This window comes from Salvelinus namaycush, chromosome 2 (genome assembly GCF_016432855.1).
Source record: "Salvelinus namaycush isolate Seneca chromosome 2, SaNama_1.0, whole genome shotgun sequence".
Taxonomy (NCBI): domain Eukaryota; kingdom Metazoa; phylum Chordata; class Actinopteri; order Salmoniformes; family Salmonidae; genus Salvelinus; species Salvelinus namaycush.
Window position 1 is genome coordinate 58035950 of NC_052308.1, and position 13510 is coordinate 58049459.

At 42.0% G+C, this 13510-nt stretch overlaps 1 protein-coding gene across 1 annotated transcript in view; it reads right to left on the reverse strand.

Moving 5' to 3' along the window:
* Positions 1-6621: 6621 nt before the first annotated feature.
* LOC120022389 (5-hydroxytryptamine receptor 3A-like) overlaps positions 6622-13510 on the reverse strand; it is a 41043-nt gene continuing 34154 nt past the window's right edge. Inside the window, exons 4-9 of the mRNA XM_038966281.1 lie at positions 11374-11543; positions 9530-9687; positions 9199-9409; positions 8907-9044; positions 8572-8576; positions 6622-6843 (exon numbers count right to left, since the gene is read on the reverse strand). Of these exons, the coding sequence (XP_038822209.1) occupies positions 6622-6843; positions 8572-8576; positions 8907-9044; positions 9199-9409; positions 9530-9687; positions 11374-11543 (904 nt within the window). The remainder of the gene's footprint in view (positions 6844-8571; positions 8577-8906; positions 9045-9198; positions 9410-9529; positions 9688-11373; positions 11544-13510) is intronic.

Below are 13510 nucleotides of genomic sequence, written 5' to 3' on the forward strand. Positions count from 1 at the left end.
CCACACAAAACATAATACAGAACATCATTAGACAAGGACAGAATTACATACATTTTTAAAAGGCACACGTAGCCTACATATCAATGCATACACACAAACTATCTAGGTCAAATAGGGGAGAGGCGTTGTGCCGCATCTGTTTTTTGAAACCAGGTTTGCTGTTTATGTGAGATGGAAGGAAGGTCCAATGCAATAAGGGCTCTATATAATACTGTACGTTTTCTTGAATTTGTTCTGGATTTGGGGACTATGAAAAGACCCCTGGTGGCATTTCTGGTGGGATAAGTGTGTGTGTCAGAGCTGTGTGTAAGTTGACTATGCAAACAATTTGGAATTTTCAACACAATGTTTCTTATAAAAACAAGAAGTTGATGCAGTCAGTCTCTCCTCAACTCTTAGCCAAGAGAGACTGGCATGCATAGTATTTGTATCAGCCTTCTGATTACAATTAAGAGCAAAACGTGCCACTCTATTCTGGGCCACCTACAGCTTAACTAGGTCTTTCCTTGCCGCACTGGACCACACGACAATAATCAAGATTAGACAAAACTAGAGCCTGCAGACCTTGCTTTTTTGAGTGTGGTGTCAAAAAGCATGTGTGTGTGTGCTGCGGGGTTGAGGCTACGAACCCATAGGCTTGGCTCTCATCCCTTCCAGGCTTCTGGGAGGGAGGGTGGACAATAATTCTGTTGTAGCGAATGTACGCAATGTCCCAACGTGCTCTGGCAGCTTTCATGGCTGGGATCAGTTCTTTCCTCTTCTGGCGCACAGCTTCAGGATAGTCCTTTTTGAGGAGGATATACGTTCCTCTCAAGTTCTTGGCCCTTTCCATAACAGCTATCTTGTCTTTGAACCTCAGGAACTTCACCACTATCGGCCTATCACCTGGGCCGGTGGTGGGTTTTCCAATCCTGTGGGCGCGCTCCACCTCAATCTTCCTGGGGTCCATCTTCAATTTCTCAGATCATTTCCCTTACTTTGTCCACAGACTCCATCCAGGTCTCATGTGGGTTTTCTGCAATTCCGTCCACAACCATGTTGTTTCGCCTTGATTGTCTCTCGAGATGTCCCTCATGGATTCACACACAGAACTGATGTCCTCTCTCAATGACTTAGAGATTGCTGTCATCTTGCCATTCTCATGTTTCAACTCGTTGAGCTGACCCTGAGAGAACTGCAAACTGCTCTTCAGGTCCTGGACCTCTCTGGTCAGGTTGTCCATTCTTAGTAGAATCCACAAGTATTTGGACAAAACACTTGACTATTTTCTTGTTTTTGTAACAACTGCTATAGGTCTCTTTTTTTTGTTTGTTTAAAGATCCTTCACGTGTGATAGACACCACTGGCACTGTCCTCAATGGTACTCCCACCAGCTTTGGTCTTTGTCATGGTAGCTAGCAAAGTGTGTTTGGCTGTTACTCCTTGCAGTTTCAGACAGGGAAGGTCACAGGGAAAATTGAAAAAATCAAACAGGGATCTAGATAGCCACAAACCCGGGCCAATCCGCGGTCCCAGCCACAATGGCTAACAGCATCGCGGGCTGCATTCAAGAACTCCTCGCTAGCTTGATGTCCAGCTGAATAACTCCTCAGACCCGTCCTTGGTCGGCAGGATCACTGGAAAGATACAAGCAATCCCAGCAACTGATGCAAACTGCGTCGTGGGATCCAACATAAGAAGCTAGGTAGCTACCAATATACTTTTAAACAACAAACAAAACGGAAATCTTCCTCGTTCTGAGTACAACAGGAAGTGACGATGTCATGTGCGGTGAGACTCTATACAAAAATCTATACAAACCCACTTCTCGTGATCCTCACAGCCTTTACTTTATCCACTGCCTCTTCCACCAGTTTGGATATCTGAAACAGCTTTCGCAAGTTTGATATTTTATCCAGGTGCTCGTCTTCAAAAAACTGTGCTCCTACAAGATAAGTGGGGACTCCGTCAGAGCTCAACATTTTGTTCTCCAACACAATTGTAGTGGCGATTCCCTATGAACTGCCACTGGCAAAGGAGAGAGCTGTCTATAACATGTCCACAAAAATCACCTTTCCAAACGTTATTCTTTTGGTGTGAAGTTCCCATTTATTGCGTATATAAATAGCTCCAAAACACATTCCTATACAAAAGGTGTAGAGGGATGCATTCTGTAAGCTGTATCTGTGATATGGTAAGAACTGTATGTTTTCTCCTTTCACTTGTGCTAACCCTTCCTGGTCACTTGTTTTATACACTAGAGGACACTATATGTTTGGGTTACTGGTTACGCAACCAGTGACAAATGACCCAAACATATATAGTGCCCTCTAGTGTACAAAACAAGTAAAAACAACCCTTGACAGACAACGTATGTGACACACCACCTGGATTCGGTCTTATGTAGCAACATTTTAGTTTCTGTTTTTTACATTGGATAAAAGTAGAGACGCAGAGCTACAAAATGGTATATCATCCACTGCATTTGAGGAAACAATGGGAAAGTAATTCTGCTTTGAAAGTTGATCAACTTGTAAAACTCACTTTTGAGAAAACAGTCTTTCAATGTTTTGGTACTACTATTGGAGAGCCCTTTGTCTACACCCATTCAGTATTGTTCACACCGTCTTAAGCCTTAGCCCCACCCATCTCTTTAAGGGTTGATCCAACCATTCTGTACTAACTTGCCAGGTACTTCCAGACATCTGAGAGGGCGAGTAATGTTCAGTGAGCTGTTCTCTCTCTATCTGTAGTTTCGCATTCAGAGCGCACACCGGACGGTCTCTGGCCAATAAGTAGGGTTGTTCTGAAAACTCTGAACTCCCAACTACAGTTAAGCACCCAAGCTAACATTGGCTAGTTACTTCCAGACACATAATGAGAGAACAACCCCACTCTGACCATTTTACTCGCCCTAGCAGAGCTGGTTAGGCTTTTTTCATGTTATCTAGTGTTGGTGACTAACTGTGCTGCTGGCAACAATTGAATTATTCTTTGTTGCCGACGTTTACTGACAACGGACATATTCAACGGGTGTTGAAAAAAATGCGTTCAAAGCGTTCAAAAATGCATCAGTTTTTCTGCGCTCTGGCACACTAAGATGAGTCTTTTGATAAGAAATGTAGCTAGTTAGGTAAACAATGAATCCCAACGCATGATGTAACGTTAGTTAGCGAGCCAGCTAGCTAACAGTACACTAACTTGAAATAAATACTTTTTTCAAAATTAGTGGAGTCTTTTGTTAAGACATTTAGCTAGCTAGCTAAACAATGGACCATAATCACAACTCATGATGTTACTACCCTGCATGAATCTGTAGGTAGCTAACCAACCAGGTTATATGGCTATAACTAGTCAAGCAAATGTGTCTGAGCTACGAAGAATAAGATCATACACATAATGTTAGCTAGCTAACAGTACACTTGAAATGAAACCACTTTCTGTCAAATTTAGAAATGTGTAATATCTGAAAATCTTACCAGTATACATTAGTTTGACAATGTAATCCAGACTGGTGTTCTCTCCATCTCCTTAGCTATCATACTCGAATTTCACTGATTTCAAAACTTGGTCCTCCAGAAAGTGGAGAGCATACACATAACGTTAGCTAGCTAGCAGTACACTTTAACTTGACATTAGGTTTATGCAGTTTTACTACGCAATTTGTATTTTTTAAAGCCACGTTCCACACGATTACCTAAACATACTGACCAGCTCCAATAGACAGACGTGTGCTATATGGTAGACCAATCCAAACTCATCTCTCGGCATGTCCAGCCCACTCATTATCTCAGGCTAGCAAGAATGTTGCTCACTTTTTCTGTGGGTAAACAAACTATGCTCTTTATTTAACAATTTTATTCTTATTTACAGATGGCGTGAAAGTTCACATGTTCCGAGAAGGCATTTCTGCCAAAAAGCTCATTTTGATCATTCAAACAGCTCTTCTGTGAAGTCATGACTTGCGACATATGCCTAGTTTCCTGAATCAGGTCACATATACGCAACTCATAAACAGGCCAAAAGGGCTCCTACAACAACTTCATCGATACGGCTTCCACCGCCATTAGACTCAAGATCCACATCTGCTTCCACCATAACTCAGCCTGTCCACTGACTGTCTGTAATCAGCCTCCTCGTTTGTCTTTCAAGCCACCCCATGGGTTTGTATCTTCGTGAAAACCATTAAGGAGGTGGGACTTGCAGCCTGTCGTGCATCTCAAATATAAGTTATTTATTAGCATTTGGCAACTCAGACGCTCTTTGACAAATGCAACGTAGTCAGGGTGATATTCTATTACTGTCAATGATTGTGACACCACTATGTAGCTATAACTAACCGGGCTAAAAAGTTACCCTTCTAATGTATTACAGTTGATACAGCGTAACAAAGTAATGCTTCTATGGGCATCAAACTACCCACCTGTTTCACTGAGAAATCGCAGGCGTCTCCAACCCTTTTTTCCTACGAATAAATACTACAATATTCTCTACTTTAAAGAGTTGGCAAAATAGTCCTATAATTCAATTAAATCACTGACAAATCTCTAATTTGTGAGGCTGCAGTGGTTACAAAGAAAACCCACGTCATTGATTGAACTCGAGCTGTCCAGGTGGTGTTGGGACAATGATGCGACATTTCAGAGCATATTGCCACCTACAGCTTAGAGTCTTGCCAGTTGCTTCTCCATCTCCCTTTCTCCATCTATCTCACTGCATGCGCGCACACACACACACAGGAAGGTCTTTCAGTTCTTTCTTTATTTGGTGTAAAGCGTAGTCTACAGTAAAATGATTTAGTTTCATTAACATGATATATGAAATGAAAAGCACACGGTTGGATAACATACAGTGGGGCAAAAAAGTATTTAGTCAGCCACCAATTGTGCAAGTTCTCCCACTTAAAAAGATGAGAGAGGCCTGTAATTTTCATCATAGGTACACTTCAACTATGACAGACAAAATGTGGGAAAAAAATCCAGAAAATCACATTGTAGGATTTTTAATGAATTTATTTGCAAATTATGGTGGAAAATAAGTATTTGGTCACCTACAAACAAGCAAGATTTCTGGCTCTCACAGACCTGTAACTTCTTTAAGAGGCTCCTCTGTCCTCCACTCGTTACCTGTATTAATGGCACCTGTTTGAACTTGTTATCAGTATAAAATACACCTGTCCACAACCTCAAACAGTCACACTACAAACTCCACTATGGCCAAGACCAAAGAGCTGTCAAAGGACACCAGAAACAAAATTGTAGACCTGCACCAGGCTGGGAAGACTGAATCTGCAATAGGTAAGCAGCTTGGTTTGAAGAAATCAACTGTGGGAGCAATTATTAGGAAATGTAAGACATACAAGACCACTGATAATCTCCCTCGATCTGGGGCTCCACGCAAGATCTCACCCCGTGGGGTCAAAATGATCACAAGAACGGTGAGCAAAAATCCCAGAACCATACGGGGGGACCTAGTGAATGACCTGCAGAGAGCTGGGACCAAAGTAACAAAGCCTACCATCAGTAACACACTACGCCGCCAGGGACTCAAATCCTGCAGTGCCAGACGTGTCCCCCTGCTTAAGCCAGTACATGTCCAGGCCCGTCTGAAGTTTGCTAGAGAGCATTTGGATGATCCAGAAGAAGATTGGGAGAATGTCATATGGTCAGATGAAACCAAAATAGAACTTTTTGGTAAACTCAACTCGTCGTGTTTGGAGGACAAAGAATGCTGAGTTGCATCCAAAGAACACCATACCTACTGTGAAGTATGGGGGTGGAAACATCATGCTTTGGGGCTGTTTTTCTGCAAAGGGACCAGGACGACTGATCCGTGTAAAGGAAAGAATGAATGGGGCCATGTATCGTGAGATTTTGAGTGAAAACCTCCTTCCATCAGCAAGGGCTGAAACGTGGCTGGGTCTTTCAGCATGACAATTATCCCAAACACACCGCCCGGGCAACGAAGGAGTGGCTTCGTAAGAAGCATTTCAAGGTCCTGGAGTGGCCTAGCCAGTCTCCAGATCTCAACCCCATAGACAATCTTTGGAGGGAGTTGAAAGTCCGTGTTGCCCAGCAACAGCCCCAAAACATCACTGCTCTAGTGGAGATCTGCATGGAGGAATGGGCCAAAATACCAGCAACAGTGTGTGAAAACCTTGTGAAGACTTATAGAAAACGTTTGACCTCTGTCATTGTCAACAAAGGGTATATAACAAAGTATTGAGAAACTTTTGTTATTGACCAAATACTTATTTTCCACCATAATTTGCAAATCAATTCATTAAAAATCCTACAATGTGATTTTCTGGAATTTTTTCTCTCATTTTGTCTTGTGTAGTGTTGAAGTGTACCTATGATGAAAATTACAGGCCTCTCTCATATTTTTAAGTGGGAGAACTTGCACAATTGGTGGCTGACTAAATAATTTTTTGCCCCACTGTAAGTACTCTCCATAGTGTTTGAATATGCTAAATATTAATAAATGTATATATTTTATGCACATGAGCTAAAAAAATGCACATGCCTTTCAAAACACCCATCGACACTGGCACTGCACGTAATGAAATAGAACAGAGAAAGTAAACAAAGTTCACAAACATGCTCTGATGTCTAGATTTGGATATGCAATTTAATTCTAGGTCTAATTTAACCACTCTTTACACATAAGGGTTATGAAGAGCATGACAGAGATGAGGTAGATGGTGAAGAAGGCGGCGTTGAGGCGCCGTGCCACTCTGGTCCAATAGCCAGGTTTCCCTTCCCTCCTGCCACTGGCGAACAGCGCTAATGTCCGCTCAACCGCCCGTAGGTCCCCCAGAATCAACAGCAGCAGGTGAGACTCTCCTTGCTCGCTACAGATGACCTGGAGATGATCAACATGAGATTATTATTAGTACTGTGAGATCATTAACATGTGAGAAAAAGGAACTCTACACGTGTAAAAAATTGTTGCTGAAGTATACTGAACAAAAATATAAACGCAACATGTAAAGTGTTGGCCTCATGTTTCATAATCTGAAATAAAAGATCCCAGAAATGTTCCATTATGCACAAAGATTGTATTTCTCTAAAATGTTGTGCACAAATTATTTTACATCCCTGTTAGTGAACATTTCTCCTTTGACAAAATAATACATCCACCTGACAGGTGTGGCATATCAAGAACCTGATTAAACAGCATGATTATTGCACCTTGTGCTGGGGACAATAAAAGGCCACTCTAAAATGTGCAATTTTGTCACACAACACAATGTCACAGATGTCTAAAGTTTTGAGGGAACGTGCAATTGGCATGCTGACTGCAGGAATGTCCACTAAACCTGTTGCCAGAGAATTTAATGTTAATTTCTCTACCATAAACTGCCTCCATCATTTTAGAGAATTTGGTAGTCCGTCCAACCGGCCTCACAACCGCAGACCACATGCAACCACGCCAGCCCAGGACCTCCACATCCGACTTCTTCACCTGCAGGATCGTCTGAGACCAGTCAGCAGGACAGCTGATGAAACTATGTGTTTGCACAACCGAATAATTTCGTCAGAAACCGTCTCAGAGAAGCTCGTCGTCCTCACCAGGGTCTTGACCTGATTGCAGTTCAGCGTCGTAACTGACATCAGTGGGCACATGCTCACCTTCAATGGCCACTGGCACGCTGGAGAAAGTGTGCTCTTTGCAGATTAATCCCGGGTTCAACTGTACCGGGCAGATATAGCAGAGTGTATGTTGTGTGGGCGAGTGGTTTGCTGATGTCAACGTTGTAAACAGACTGGGCCATGGTGCCAGTGGGGTTATGGTATGGGCAATGAACACAAATGCATTTTATCGATGGCAATTTGAATGCATAGAGATACCGTGATGAGATCCTGAGGCCCATAGTCATGCCTTTCATTGACTGCCATCACGATAATACACGGCCCCATGTCACAAGGATCTATCTATACACAATTCCTGGAAGCTGAAAATGTCCCAGTTCTTCCATGGCCTGCATACTCACCAGATATGTCACCCATTGAGCATGTTTGGGATTGACGTGTACGACAACTTGTTCCAGTACCCGCCAATATCCAGCGACCTCGCACAGCCATTGAAGAGGAGAGGGACAACATTCCACTGGCCACAATCAACAGCCTGATCAACTGTATGCGAATAAGATGTGTCGCACTGCATGAGGCAAATGGTGGTCACACCAGATACTGACTGGTTTTCTGATCCACGCCCCTACCTTTTTTTTAAAGGTATCTGGGACCAACAGATGTATGTCTATTCCCAGTCATGTTAAATCCATAGATTAGGACCTAATGAGTTTATTTTAATTGACTGATTTCTTTATATGAACTGTAACTCAGTAAAATCTTTGAAATTGTTGCGTATTGCATTTGCATTTTTGTTCAGTGTAGTTGGTAATCTGTAAGTGCTTGGCTACATCAAAAGATTTTGCACCCTGTTGATACCCAGGACCAATATTAAAGAACGTTGCTATAGATGTTTGCATCCCAAATGGCACCCTCTTCCCTATAGGTCCTGGTCAAACGCAATGCACCACATAGGCTGCCATTTGAGAAGCAACCAAAATAAAATAGGCAGTCTAACCTCTTCTGCAACAGGCAATGGTTCACGTGGAGCTTTTCTTCCAGACACATCACAGACACAGCAACCACGCCTCCTCTCCTCCTCTGAAACCAATCAGCAGCTCTGTCACTGACATTATCAGCTGATCATGTCTTGTCTGTGTCCCAAATGGCACCCTATTCGTGGTGCACTACTAGGCTTTTGTCAAAAGTAGTGCAATACATGGGGAATAGGGTGTCATTTGGTGATGCAGTCATGATGATTTTACTCATCACCAGTTCTATTTCCCCCTCTATAGGAAACTACCCTGCACACAAACGACAGTACAAAGTGAGGCACTTGTGTCAGTGGCGTACCTGGGTCACAGTCATATGCGGGGGCATGGTCTATACCTGTCTCTTGGTGTACAGAGTCTCTTTCCATCAGGTGAGTCACTAAGATGGTCTCCAACAGGCTTAGCAACATGAAGGCAAAGATCACTATACAGTAGGTCGCTGTGAGGGAGAACACACACAGACAATAGAAGATCACTACACAAGCCACATTGTTGGAGGTGACACATCCGTTAGACACCAATACTCTTTGTGTGTGTGCGCGACTGTGCATACTGTATATACATATATATAGATTTTTGTGCGTTTGTGCAACCTATGAGAGGGGTCCTGTTTGACATGGAGGGCAGTATGTCATTGAGGATGAGCAGCAAAACAGAGATGGCCAGCAGCACGGTGACCTTAAAGCCCAGTTTCTCCCCCCGCTGGTCTGAGATCAGGAAGGAGGCCAGGTCCAGACACAGGAAGAACAGGATGGGAAGCAGGAAATTGATGACGTGGAGGAGGGGCCTCCTCGCCATGGTGATCTAAGAAAAAGAGATGAGCCAGGAAGAAGGATAGGACAGTGATGTCAAATGTGGCATAGTAATGTCGGGCTTGGTCATAGATCCAGCTATATATGGAGTGTGTGTGTGCGTGAGACGTACAGTGTATGAGATCTGGTCCCACTCGCGATCTAAGATTAGTTTGCCCCTGGAGACAGTCATGTCCAGGAACTCCCACTCTCCCTGCGTCTGCATGACTTCACGAGAAGCCTGGGTGACCCGGGACGAGTTAGAGAAAGGAATGAGCTGTATATCTGTCACTGAGGGAAGGAGAGGAGTGAGAGGAAGATGGGAATAGACGAAGGGAAGAGAAGAGCCACTCAAATGTGTGTTGTGTGTGTATACATAGTAGGATGATTTGATGAAGAGAGCAGATGCAGTAGTTGCACGCCAATTGCACTAAACCTCAGTTTGTTTAGGATATACACCCCCCATCTCCCTTTCCCCTAAAGCCCCCCTACACCTTACACACACACATCACACTCACTAGGGTTGAGGACAGGCATCCAATCTCAGTATGGAGCGCAGTTCACAATGCATTGACCCCCCCCCCCCTTTGTTTTTACAATGCTGCTACTCGCTGTTTATTATCTATGCATAGTCACTTTACCCCTACATACATGTTCATATTACCTCGACAAACCTCAACACCCGCACATTGACTTGGTACCGGTACTCCCTGTATACAGCCTTGTTATTGTTGTTTTTTACTTAAGTTTATTAAGTACATATTTTCTTCACTCTATTTCTTGAACTGCATTGTTGGTTAAGGGCTTGTAAGTAAGCACTTCACTGTAAGGTTAGAGTGTTGTATTCAGCACATGTGACAAATAAAATGTGACTTGATTTTATGTAGACCTATTATTTCATGGTAACTTTCTTTCTTTGACAGGTAGGCCTGCATTTGCTATAGTAATATAAAGACAATGTGTGTCTAATTTACCAATCCCAATCTGGCTTTCGGGGGTTACCTTATTTTTATTTTTGCAAATATATATTTTAAAACAGCCTGTCTGTCACGCTCGTTGGAAACACTCGGAACAAAGTGCAGCATCATCTGGGGTTCCACAGGTTTATTAAATGAAACTCACAATAAAGAGCAACGAAACGTGACATTCACAGGCATCAACACAAAAACAAGATCCCACAAAAACCAGTGGGCAAATGGCTGCCTAAATATGATCCCCAATCAGAGACAACGAAAAACAGCTGCTTCTGATTGGGAACCATACTAGGCCAACATAGAAATAATAACCTAGATAGGAACACCCCCCCCCCTAGTCACACCCCGACCTAACCAAAATAGAGAATAACAAGGCTCTCTATGGTCATGGCGTGACACTGTCACTGGAATATCATTGCTTAAATCAGTCCACGCGCGAGCACACTCTCTCTCCATCAACTCCATTCAAATTGCATCAAATAGATAATCCTGTTCTAGATTGATATACAGTATAGCCCTATATTTATATATAGGTGTCCTAGCCTACCTTTCAGGTAATACATTCAATGCAGTATTATTACTCCGCTAGCCTCTTTTCTTAAATGCTCCTTAGCTCTTGAAGTCGCAGGAAAAGCAAGACTAGATTAGTTTGCTGGGAATTACTCTTTTAACATTTCTTATACCAATAGACTATTTGAAGAGGGACGCAAGTTCTTGTTTACTGAAAGTTAAGTACAGCAGCCAATAGAACTCACGGGTAGTTTGATAGAAGAGCAAGGGCTCATAAAATGTATTTAATGTATGGCTCAGGTAGCATCAGGCTTGAATGCCTGATCAAAGCTCGAATCAAATCCAGACGGGCCTATTCATATGCTTTATAATGCTTTTGAATGTCACTTCTGGTTTTGGCGGGAAATACTTGGTTACCCGGGAGAAAAGGGATTTATTCTCGGGATGGAACATTTTGTAAAATACCAGGAAAAAATTCAAACCTAACACTCACCGATGTGTATGGCGGAGCTGAATGTGATGTTACATCTCTGTGTGTCAAATGGAAACTTGTGGACATCCATCTTACAGGTGCTGACCACCTTCATTTCATCCTCTATTAAGACGATCCCATCATGAGACACATACAGGTATGGGCTGTGAGGGCCATCATCCTTCTCTGTCCTGAGACAACAAACAGACACACACGTACCAGTCAAAAGTTTGGACACACCTACTCATTAACCTCTTTGGGCTGCAGGGGCAGTATTGAGTAGCCTGGATAAAAGGTGCCCATTTCAAACGGCCTCGTACTCAATTCTTGCTCGTACAATATGCATATTATTATTACTATTGGATAGAAAACACTCTCTAGTTTCTAAAACCGTTTGAATTATATCTGTGAGTAAAACAGAACTCATTTTGCAGCAAACTTCCTGACAGGAAGTGGGAAATCTGAAATCGATGCTCTGTTCTAGGGCCTGCCTATAAATGTCCTTGATATTTATTAGTATAGATGCACTTCATACGTCTTCCACTAGATGTCGACAGGCAGTGAGAGAAGAAATGGAGTGTATAACTTGATCTGGGGTCGAATAAAAGCTCTTTGTATGACGTGTCACCAGTTTCCTGTAGAGCGTGAGAAGGGACCTGGTATTGCCTTCTGAAAAGCTGTCGTTATAGACGACTAATATCTCCGGCTTTGATTTTATTTGATACATGTGACTATCATCGTAAAGTATGTTTTTTCAATATAGTTTTATTAGATTATTGAAATTTTTTCGGGACGTTAGGCGTGTTGCTTTGTCTGCGTATGTTCAGGAAGGAGAGCTTCGCGCCACTTTGCTAGCTTTCCGTGCTAATTGACTGGAGAAGAGGACATTCTAAATCCAAACAACGATTGTTCTGGACAAAGGACCCCTTGTACAACATTCTGATGGAAGATCATCAAAAGTAGGACCCATTTTATGATGCTATTTCATATATCTGTCGAACATGTTGTACTAGTAGTTTGCGCCCAGATTTTGGGCACTCTCTCGCTATAACTAAGCTGGATGTCGTAATGAAGTTATTTTTAGAATTCTAACACAGCGATTGCATTAAGAACTAGTGTATCTATCATTTCCTATACAACATGTATTTTTTAGTAACGTTTATGTATAGTTATTTGGTCAGAATAGTTGAGTGTCATAAAAATATCCGCACATTCTGGGAAAAAGATGCTACATTAGCATAATGGATAACCACTGATTTCAGCTCTAAATATGCACATTTTCGAACAAAACATAAGTGTATGTATAACCTGATGTTATAGGACTGTCATCTGATGAAGCTTATCAAGGTTAGTCAAAAATTATATATCTTTTGCTGGTTTGTTACGATCGCTAACATTTGGTGCTGGTAAATGGCTTGTGTTTCTGGCTATTGTGGTAAGCTAATATAATGCTATATTGTGTTTTTGCTGTAAAACTTTTAAGAAATCGGAAATGTTGGCTGGAATCACAAGATGCCTTTCTTTCATTTGCTGTACACCATGTATTTTTCAGAAATGTTTTATGATGAGTATTTAGGTATTTGACGTTGGTGTCTAATTACTCTGGCTGCTTCGGTGCTATTTCTGACGGTAGCTGTGATGGTAGCTGCAATGTAAAACTGATTTATAGCTCAAATATGCACATTTTTCGAACAAAACATAGATTTATTGAATAACATGTTATAAGACTGTCATCTGATGAAGTTGTTTCTTGGTTAGTTTGGTTGGTTCTTGGTTAGTTAGGTTGGTTTTGTGCATGCTACCTGTGCTGTGAAAAATGTCTGTCCTTTTTTGTATTTGGTGGTGAGCTAACAAATATACGTGGTGTTTTCACTGTAAAACATTAAAAAAATCGGACATGTTGGCTGGATTCACAAGATGTTTATCTTTCATATGCTGTATTGGACTTGTTAATGTGTGAAAGTTAAATATTTCTAAAAAATATATTTTGAATTTCGCGCCCTGCACTTGAAGTGGCTGTTGTCATATTGTGCCCGGCTTCGGGCTTGCAGCCCAAAGAAGTTAAAGCGTTTTTATTTATTTTTACAATTTTCTACATTGTAGAATCCCAACTATGAAATAACACACATGGAATCATGTAGTAACCACAAAATTGTTA